This window comes from Galeopterus variegatus, unplaced genomic scaffold, assembly GCF_000696425.1.
Source record: "Galeopterus variegatus unplaced genomic scaffold, G_variegatus-3.0.2 Scaffold884, whole genome shotgun sequence".
Taxonomy (NCBI): domain Eukaryota; kingdom Metazoa; phylum Chordata; class Mammalia; order Dermoptera; family Cynocephalidae; genus Galeopterus; species Galeopterus variegatus.
The window spans coordinates 4,845-15,484 of NW_007726995.1; the positions used below are offsets into that span (position 1 = coordinate 4,845).

The window sequence follows — 10,640 nt, forward strand, 5'->3', positions numbered from 1 at the left end:
ATTTTATTTAAATCTGTATATCTAAAATATCATTGTAACATGTAACAACACTTTAAGTTATTGATGAGTTCTTTCATACTCTCTAAGTCCTGGAAATGTGGTATGTGTCTTACATTACAGCACACCTCAGTTCAGAGCTGTTTCATTTCAAGTGCTCAGTGGTCACTTGTGGACAGTGGCTTCCATCCTGACAGCACAGGGTTAATGGTTAAGCCCCCTCATCTCAGGTCACACAGCAAGCTAAGGAGAGCAGAAAGTAGAGTGAGGGTTCCCCAGTTTCTGATCCCCTGTCCTTTTCATTCACTGCCTACTTCTCAGTCTTCTCAGTCCTTCCTTCCCTACAGGAGGCAGCATGTTGTGGTGGCGAGAGGGGTGCACGGTGGCTTAGCTCAGAGATTCCAATCCCAGCCGTGCTGCTTAGTAGCTGTGGAGCCTGCAGCAGGTCAGCTGTCTGTACTTCAGTTTCCCGTGTGTAAAATGGGGGCGACAGTGATGAGGCCTACCTCCTGAGGGCCCACTGGGAGTTAATTCATTTTATTAATAAATTAGTCTAGCACAGCACCTGGCAAATGCAAGCCTTCAGTAAATACTCAAGGGGATCCCCTTTTAAATGAGTCCCCTCCTGTGTTGTAAAGGCTCATGTGGGTTAAAAAGTGGGCTTTTTAAATCAGCCCACTTCCCATGAGCTTGCAGTTCCCAGGGCCAGGAGTGGGGTGGAGGCTGCTGCTGGAGTGTTGTGGTTGGAGGCCACGCTGGGATAGATTCCACACCGCAAACACTGGTTGGCCCCTGCCAGGCCCCACATGAGGCACCAGGGGGCTTCCAGGCTTAGCACCATGCCATGCTGACTTCCTGCTCCCTGGGGTGCCACGCCCATTTTCTTCTCTTCCCCCTGGCGTGGCCCTGCTGAGGTGGTTTTCTCCTCCCAGCTCACCCTTGTCCACACCCACTCAGATGCCCCCTCCTCGGAGACTCCTACCTTGAGTCTTGCCCCAGCTTCCCTCCTCACCCTCAGAAGCCAGAAGCAGGCACACTCCCTTCACCTTCCTAGAGTGCTCGTTCTGCCCCTCCCGGAGGCTCTTACTGCACCATGCCTGGTCTTCTGCATCCTCTGTCCTGAGGTGGCTGCCCCACCATACTGGCATCCCCTGAAGGACTCTGACAGTATTCTTCCAGCTCCTGCTTTGCAGCTGGCACTCAGTGAATAAAGTGATGAAAGAACAAATGAGTGGAGTTCATCTTATCTCCCAGTGTAACTAAAAGCACAGAGACTGTGGCTTCTTCCATAAACACCACAGCAGAACTAATGTCCATGCTGGGCTTGCGGAGTAAGAACTGTCAAGGAGAGTATTCAAAAACAGATTCCTAGGCTCCACCCCCAGAGATTGCTTCAGTGGCTCTGAGTAGGGCCCAGCAAGCTGTACATTTTTTCATCTCTCTAAGAGATCCTACAGCACAGACAGGCTTGGAGAGACCTGATTCAGACCATTTCACTAGTGGGAAGTCTCACACATGCTCTCTCTCTCTGTCTATATATATGTACACACACACACACACACACACACACACACACACACACATAATGACATAGCTACAAGGCCCATGAGGGAAAAGTACTGTGATTTCGTCTCACAAGTATTCTCAGGTGTTAATCTTAGGTGTAATTCTTAGGTTTAAAGGAATGTTGGATCCGTTTGGTTAGAATGTAGCTTTGTAAAGGGAAATAGTAGGCAAGAAAGAGAAAGCCTGGGCCCTCCCTGGGAAGGGCCTTGGGTTCCCGGGTAGCCACATGGGCTGTGTACATGGAGTACATGGAACCAGCACTGGGGACAGCATCATCAGGCTGCAGGAGGAGCAGGCAGCCAGGATGTCTGCATCTTCACACCATGTCTTCTTTTCCAACAGGTCCCCCGTGATGGCCGGCGGACTGTTTGCCGTGGATCGGAAGTGGTTCTGGGAGCTGGGTGGGTACGACCCAGGCTTGGAGATCTGGGGAGGGGAGCAGTATGAAATCTCGTTCAAGGTGAGCCACTCCCTTGAGCCCCCTTCTCCTTGGCATGGCCCCCTTGGCACCTGTCCTGGCAGGCATCTGCCAGGCCAACCATCTGTCTGAGCCTAGATAGACTGTAGCCCCACCGCTCCTCAGGCGAAGAAGGCAGGGCCTGTGGGCCACTCCTTGTTGGGGATGTTCAGGGGGGCACCCTCAGACCGCCAAAGGCTGATCTTAACCACAGCTCTGCCTCGCATCTGCCTTACGTCTCTTCTTAAGATGCTGGAATAAGACAGGTCTGGCTTCCTATCTGTGACTGAGATGCCAGCAAGCCAGCACTGGGGGAGAGAGGACAAGAAGGCCAGACGAGACACACAGGCCTAGAGGACTGCTCCACTCTGAGAATGGCCACCTGGCCTCACAAATTCCCAGTTGCCACAGTTCCTGGCCACCTCTTTCAAGGTTTCCTTTTTGTATCTGTCACTGCAGGAGTTTGACATAGAGACCAGTGGATAAAAGCTCCAGTTGTAGAATCAGAAAGGCCTGCCTTCAAATCCCAACTCCAACACTCAGTAGCTGTCTGACTCAGAACAAGTTAGACCACCTCTCTAAAGCTTTCTTTCCTCAGCCGAAATAAAGGAATAATAATACTACCTACCCTACAGAGCTACATGAAGATTAAATTAGGTACTGTCTAGAAAGTGCGTAGCACATAACCTGGGAACATGACCAGCAATTAATACATGGTAGAAATTGTTAAAGATTCAATAAATAAATATTTACTATAACCTATTTGACCAGCCCATGAGTTGAAGAAGCTTTCTGACAGTGGTCGTAAAGGAGTCACTGGTTAACCAGTAACTAGGTAACCACCCAAACTTCTAAGGCCACATTCTCCTCATTTGTGGGATTCTGTCTTGTTCTCAGGTGAAGAAGGCTTGTACCCACTGAAGAGAGAGTTAGCTTGTCTCATGCCCTTGTGGTCTGCCAGAGCCAGCTTCTACCATTCCTGGGACACCTGACTAAGGCATATCCCCCTGACTAAGGCATATCCCCAGCCCACAAGGGATGGCTGGCACCATTGCTGAGCTGGCCTCTGTGAATACACAACCCTGATGCCCCTTGAGTTGGGCATCAAGTTTCAAAGCAAAGGATCATTGTCACACACACTGATTAAGACTCTGATGCTGGGGTTAGATTGCCAAGATCAGATCGTAGCTCTGCCACTTCCTAACAGCTGTGTGATCTTGGACAAGGAATCCTTGCCTCACTGAGCCTCAGTTTCTGCTTCTATGAAATGGGTTTAATAATACTTTAATCCTCACATGGTCATTGAAAGGATTAAATGAGACCATTCTTATTAAGTGCTTCTTAATAAATGCCCTAAAGATTATCATTATCAATGTATTAATATAAAAGACTGGTGGAGCAGTCCAGAACTGGGGAACATAAACTCTTGTCTAGCAAAAAAACAACTTAGAATTCTGCTAAAATATTATTTTCATTTGAAAAACATTATACATCTGTTTTAACCTCCAGAGTTCTGAAGTTGTTTCCCAGAAGGGGATCAGCTCCCCAAGTGAAACTAATATTAATACCCAGGGGTGTTTAATACAACCCTAATACCCAGGGGTGTTTAATACAACCCAGGGATATTAATATTAAACAACTATGATGGCATAAGTGCCAACCAGTGAGAACAATGCCAGCTGTAAACAACTGTGCACCCACTCTGATGTGTAACAACTGAATTTTACCCCTGATCAGAGCTGACAGGGCACTGTGCTGGCCTGTTTAATCCTCGCAAGAACCCTAGAAGAGTGGCATCATTCTTATACCCATTTAAGAGGGGAGACAAGTGGGGCTCAGACCAAGACCCTACACAGTGGGAAGTAACAGAACCAGGGCCTGACTCCAGAACCCATGCTCTGACCTGCTATGTTTTGTGGGTCTCTATAAGGACATGAGAGAAAAGCAGTTGATGTTACTAGAAGTGGGAAAGGGGAGTGGGGAGGGAGTGTAATGAGAGGCTGGTTAATGGACACAAAATTACAGCTCAATAGGAAAAATAAGTTCTATTGGTGCACAGTTGAGCAAGGCATCTATAATTAACAATAATTTACTGCATGTCATCAAATGGCTAGAAGAAAGGAGATCAAAGATTCACATCACAAAGAAATGATTAAGTTTTGCAATGATGAATATGCTAATTACCCTGATTTGATCATCACACATTGTATACATGTGTTGAAATATAACTGTACCCCATAAATATGTCCAATTAATACATGTCAATTAAAAGAGAGAGAAGAGCAGTTGAGAGGAAACCTCGCCTAAGTATTTGGCTGCAATCTCTTGCCATTTCTTCCCAGTTTTTGTCTCTTCCTGGGGTTATTCCTAATTTACTTGGATGTTCTGTGACCTCTTAGTAAACTGAATTAAAAACAGTCTAAGTCAGAAATAGCCAAATAGGTTTCCTCTCCCAGCCAACTCTGATCCACTGGCAGGGGCTGCCCCAGTTCTGTGTTGATATGTATTCTGAGGCTGCATCCAAGCTTATGAGAAAAAGAGTAGTGATTGATTAGTGATGTCTGCCATGGCTGTGGTTTTGGTGAGTTATGACACATATGTCATTTATTTAGTATCCCTAGCCCATGCAATCTAGTTTTCCAAATGTCACATCCATATGGGTACAGCAAAATCACACACAAGGAATCAGAAGAGTTTTAACTTAATAGTTCCCCAATCTTTCAATTAAACAAGCTTGGTTTATGAGGTATTCACCCAAGTTTATTCCTAGATATGAGCACATCTGAGTCGTGACTTTTTACCAGCATAGAAGCCTTAATAGGGTAGGGATCGTTTTGTGTTTTACTCACTGCTATATCCCAAGTACCTAAAGGATTGCCTGACATGGAAAAAGCACTTGATAAATATTTGTTGGTTGAATACTGAGAGTTAAGTGTGTCACTGGTTAGAAACAGCCTCTGAGTTCCTAACTAGCTCTTTGGTCTAGAAGTACCCCTGCAGAAACTCCCTCTGTGGGGAATAGTGAATGGAGAAGGATTTGCACAAAGGAATTTCTAAACCCAAAATGACTTCATTCTGCGTCTTTCAAAGATCCACCTAATGATGCTCATCAGGTAATTATGGCAGAACAAATGGCATTTTTCTCCACACAGTTTATTTACACAAGACTTGGTAATGAAACCATATTGGAAGTCTGTCATCCAGGAGGGGGAGGAAGGCTGGCTCCTGTTTCCATTTGATCCAATTATGTCTGTCACTCCCAAGAGGAAATGAGACGGTGTAATGAGGAGGCTCCCAAGGGCTGGAAGGGAGACTTTTCTCCCTTGGCTTTCTCTCTCCTGGCTTTGAGAAGGCAAGTTCCTGGAGCCAGCGACAGCCCATCTGCCAGTGCATTGTCTCCCAGGCCCCTGTGCAAGGCTGGCCACAGCGCCAGAGGGAACAGGCGAGCCCATTCATCCTTCCAGCAGCTCCTCACTGAAATGAGGCTGTTCTGTTTCAGCCAGAGCCGGGCATTTACCAACGGCCAAATTCCCTCTGATTAATCTCTATTGAGATCCCTTCTTTTCTTGGTGACAGGGAAAAGACTGGTCTGAAAGGCATGAGTGTATTTTCAGAAATTAAGATAAATCGATATGTGCCTTCAGGGCTGATGGATTAATAATTTAGCTCAGATTCCAGAACAGTCCGTCTATCCTGATGGGAAAACCCCAGAAATGTTGTTCCAATGGCTCTGAAATTTCTAGAAGAGTCACTGACTCTCTTTCCCTCCCTGTCTGTCTCTCTGTCTCTTTGTCTCTCTCTCAGTAGAGTTTTTGTTTCCAAAAGACACATTCACCCCATCAAAGGTCACCTGCTTGTAGTTTAGAATTGCCCCAGTTGTAGCGGTTGATGAATCTTTAACTGCAGAGCCTGGCCTCCAGCTAGCTTCATGAGCCGGCCCCTGTGGGTCTCTCCACCATCCCCCTTTTCCTCTTACCCACTGCATTAGTCTGGATTCTTGGTTACTGGTGACCAAAACCCTAGTCAATCTCATTTAAGCAAAAAACCAGAGTTGATGGGCCCTCACAGCTGAAATTCCAGGGAAGATCCTACAGGCACGGTTGGTTCCGGGGACTAGCCCATCTCATCCAGGCTCTGTCTCTCTCAGTCATTTGGCTGTGCTCTCATCTGGTTGGCTTCGTACTGGGGTAGGCTTTCTTTCATGGATATCCCCAGCAGCCCAGTGGAAAGAGAGTTCCTCTTTCTTGTCATGCTATAGAAGTCTCTGAGTCGAGTCTCATCAGGATTCTGGTCCCTTGCCTATCCCTGAGCAACATTCTCATTGCCCAGCTGCAGTCACCTGCCCATCCTGGAGCCAGAAGGCTAGGGATGGGCTGGTTCCCCAATGGAAAGTCCCGGTGATGTGCCCAGAAGGGGGAATGGACGTGGGGGAGGGCAAACCACAGATATCCACCTCACCCAGCCATGCAGGACTGCTCACAAGTCCCAGGCGCACGTGCCAGGCCATCTTTGGAGGCACTGTTCACTCTCCCTGAAATGCCTTCCTTAACCTGGCCAGCCCACACTTATCCTTCTGGGCTCTCACACAGATGGCTCCTCTCGGCCTTCCCTGAGCTTCGTTGCACTCCCCATACCCCCGGCTCCCAGCATGGCTTTGAATACCCTGTGTAGGCATGACTGGAGGATCTGCCTCTCTTCCCCACTGGACTCTGAGCAACCTGGAGGCAGGAAGGGGGTCTTGTCCACCTCTATACCCCCAGTTTCTGGCCCATATTGGTGTTTTAAATAACTGTTAGTGGCATAACTGCCAATTGGTAAAACTTACTTTATACTGCCCTTTCCAGCCTTCCGTCACCATCTCTGGGTAGTAGTGTGTGGTGGGAAAGGTGCTCAGCAAGAAGACAGGGCCCTGGCTTCTCATCTTTGCTCGCCATCCCTCTGGGGACCCTGGGCCAATTGCTCGACCTCTCTGGCCCTCCCATCCCAGGTGGCGCTGATAGAAATCTCCTCCCTACACCACAAGATGGTAGCAAATAAGATGCTGTGGGAAATCTCTTCGACATACACAGATATGAGGGGTTGTTCGGATTAGAGGTGGTGGTGACAGGATGAGCAGAAAGGGGTCTGCACACTATCCCTAGGAGACCATGGTTAGAATATCTTCAACTATGAGATTCAGGAGAGAGAAAGTATGAAAGCAGGACAACATGACCCAAATGGAGAGAGAAAAATGTAGGCTTTGGGGCAATGTAAGTGGGTATATCTTTTGTGAATAGCAATTTGGCAAAATCTGTTACATTTCAGAGCAAGCACATTCTTTGACCTGAAATTCCATGCCCAGAGTTTATCCAAGAGAGACAGTGCATAGATGAGCAAAGATTTAGGTAGAAGCTCTTTGTTGAAGTGTTACTTACAAATGGGTAAGACTGAAAATGACCCAAATGCATGTCCTTAGGGGATAGATAAGTTAGAGCACATCTGGGTGATGGAATATTACATAAAAGAAGTTAGATGCCTCCAAAATTACACTTAAAACAGATGAGTGGAAAATAGTATATATGTAACATGATCATGTGTTCAGTTTTTAAAAATATGACAAATGCAAAGAAAAGCAATATCCTTGTACTGTAATGTTTATTGAGCACTTATACTCCATAATGTGGGGGACCGTGTGCTTGGCACTGCATCATTTAATCTTAATAATATACCCAAGGCAGTGCTCCCATTCTACCCATTTTATAGATGAGGGAACTGAGGCTTAGATTAAATCACTTCCAAAAACAAACCCAAGTGCCATGAAGGCTTCCTGTGGCCATTGGGGTGGGAAGGCTAGAGAGTACAGCTGTCCCTTTCTACCCAATGTGTGTCTGGAACGTCAAATGTGTTCATAATAAGTACATATTACTTCCATAACCAGGAAAAAAGTTAAGATGTTTTGTAACTTAAGAAGAAGGAAGAAAATGTTGGTTTCTCACCACTCCCAGCCTGCCCTCTCCGCATATACATTCCAGCATATAGTTTGGGCCATTGCAGGTTCAGCAATGAGATTCCCCATGAGTCAGGCATACAGTGAAGGATGTCACAGTGATGACACTCCCAGGAAAGCCCTGAGCCCCCTGAGAGCACCTCTGTGGGATCTGTCCAGAGGCAGAGGCGGCTCCCTCAGAGATGGACCTGGGTCGGAGGGTCACACAGGGCAGGCTTGCAGGAGTGAGGGAGTGATGGAAAGCCACATGAGGGGACAAGGGGGAGGATGGACCTCCTTGCAAAAGTCAAGAAGGTCTCTGAGCCTTGTTCTGAGAGGGAAACCCATGTATCTAAGTAGAAGAATGAAGCCTCAGGGGTGAGTGGGGTTTGCTTTGTTTGACAGTTGATATGGTTACTGAAAGGCTAGCCCAGTCCCAGACTGCCTTGGACAGACTGAAAAAAAAAAAAAACTTTCAGATTTTCCTTCCATAAAACTCACAGTATTGTCAAGAGGATTAAGTGAATTAGGATGTGTGAAAAGAAGGCAGATATGCTCCCAGAAACTGGTCAAGGTTTATGTCATAACCCAATGCCCAGAGCTGTTAGGTGACTGTGCCAGGGTCCCTCAGCTAGAAGGTGGCAGTGCCAGAGCTCCAAGCGCAGTGCTCATCTGGTTGCACCTGGTAGGAGGGGTGGAAAAGACGTATATCCAGTCTACAGAGAGGCCATTGTTACAGGAAGGGCCCAGAGGTCAGGACCAGCCCTGAAGGGGATTAAGTTGCCACACAGGAGGGAGAAATGATTTCCAAAGGCCAGCCCAGGTGGCAGAGGGAGACCTGGGGCCACCATCCAGGCACCTGCATGGCAGTGCATTTCCCGTCCTTTTCACCGTCCCCTTCCAGGGCCTTCTGTCTGGGATCAGCTGGAGCATCACTGCCAGGAACCTGGTGCTCGTTTCTTTCTTCCGTCAGTTATCCAAGGATGCTGGGAACATGCTCTGTTGCTGCAGCATTTTCCTCTCAGGGCCACAGATGCCCAGCCTTTCCAAGAGCCAGGAACAGGAAAGGCATTCTGCTCATGACTCTCAGCAAGCCATTTGAAATTCCATGAGCATCTCTGGCTGTGGGAGCCTGCATCTCCCACCATTCCTCCAGGAGGATGGCTCAAAGGGCCAAGGGTCACCTGTCCGTACAACACTCCCTAACTAGCACACACCTGTCTCATCCTGCCTTGGCTCTTTCCTCGCTAAAGATGGTAATAATCATAACTTCTACAAAAGTGTGTTGTAAGAACTAAATGAGATAATACATTTATTTTGCCTGAAGCCAGACAAAAAGGAGGCACTCAGTGAATGGTAGCCATTACGATCATAATCATCAGGTTAGATAAGGACACAGAACAGCATGAGATTAAGCACATGGGCTTCAGAATCAAACTACCCAGGTTTTAGTGCAAGTGTGATCAGCTATTCCCTGTGTGACCCTGGGAAAGTGACTTCACCTCTGTAAAATGAGGATAGAACAATCCTTACTGCATAGTGTGGTTATGAGCATATTGGTCAAAATATATTGTGATCAATAAATGGCAGCTGTTAATGTCAGCATTTTGGTGGTGGCTGTGATCGGGCTGTGGCTGCAGGAAGACAAGAGTAGAAAGAGCTTTGAGACTGGCAAGACAGAGACTGAAGGCCTTGGCTGCAGGCCCAGTTCTGTAACAAACTCTCAGTGAGACCTTGAACTCACCTGCCCTTTCCTGCTGAACTTTTATTTCCCTATCTACACAGGGGCACTAATAATCCCAAATTCTCAGGGCTCTTAGGAGACATACTGCAAACTGGCAGACACATTCATCTGAGAGAGGTTGTCACTATTCCAGTTTGCAGTGGCTGTCAAAGTATGGTTCCTGGACAAGCAGCACTAGCATGATCTGGGAACTTGTTAGAAATGCAAATTATCAGGCTCCATCCCAGGCTGCTGAGTCAGACGCTGTGGAGGTGGGGCCCAGGGTCTGCGTGTTAACAAGCCCTCCAGGTGATTCTGATGCTGGCTATTGAAAATCAGCTGCAAGGAATAGGTGGGGTCTTGTACAGAGACAGTGCTCAGGCTTGGGTGTGGTTGAACAGAGTAAGTGGGTGGGTTGGTTGGCAGGTTAGCCAACAGATTCCAACACCGTCACCCAGCTTTCAAGGCTCTGTATCATTGGGTCCATGCTTAGTAGCTGGTTTCTCTTCCATTTCTTCCAACAGGGCTTTAGAGCAAAGCTGCCCAATGACCAGGTCATGTGTGAATGCATAAATGAGTTAATTGTATTGGGCTTACATAGTTCATGGGGAAAAAAGCACATGTGTCCCCTGGGGTAGAAAAGTGAGTGCACTGCAGCTGGCTCTCAGCAGCATCCACACTGGGAGTCTGGGGAGTGTGGAAAGAGTAGGCGGCAGTAGAAACAGGTAACAGAAGGTTTTGACTGCCAGCCAAGGGTGACCCCCTTGTTCTGCAGGCAATGCAAGTGTTGTTAGGGATCTTTGAAGAAGACTACGATAGATGGGGTCAGGACCAGGCCCTGGGGAGACTAAACCAGGAAGGCAAATTCTCTATGGAGGTCTCAGATCTTCCTAGTCTGGGACCCAACCCCACATTCCATTTGGGTTCTGCCA

General features: G+C 47.4%; 1 protein-coding gene across 1 annotated transcript in view; it reads left to right on the forward strand.

Annotated features, from left to right (window-relative positions):
- The window catches only part of GALNT10 (polypeptide N-acetylgalactosaminyltransferase 10), a 44,649-nt gene that overhangs the window by 3,678 nt on the left and 30,331 nt on the right, over window positions 1-10,640 (forward strand). Inside the window, exon 2 of the mRNA XM_008573166.1 lies at window positions 1,906-2,023. Within this exon, the coding sequence (XP_008571388.1) occupies window positions 1,906-2,023 (118 nt within the window). The remainder of the gene's footprint in view (window positions 1-1,905; window positions 2,024-10,640) is intronic.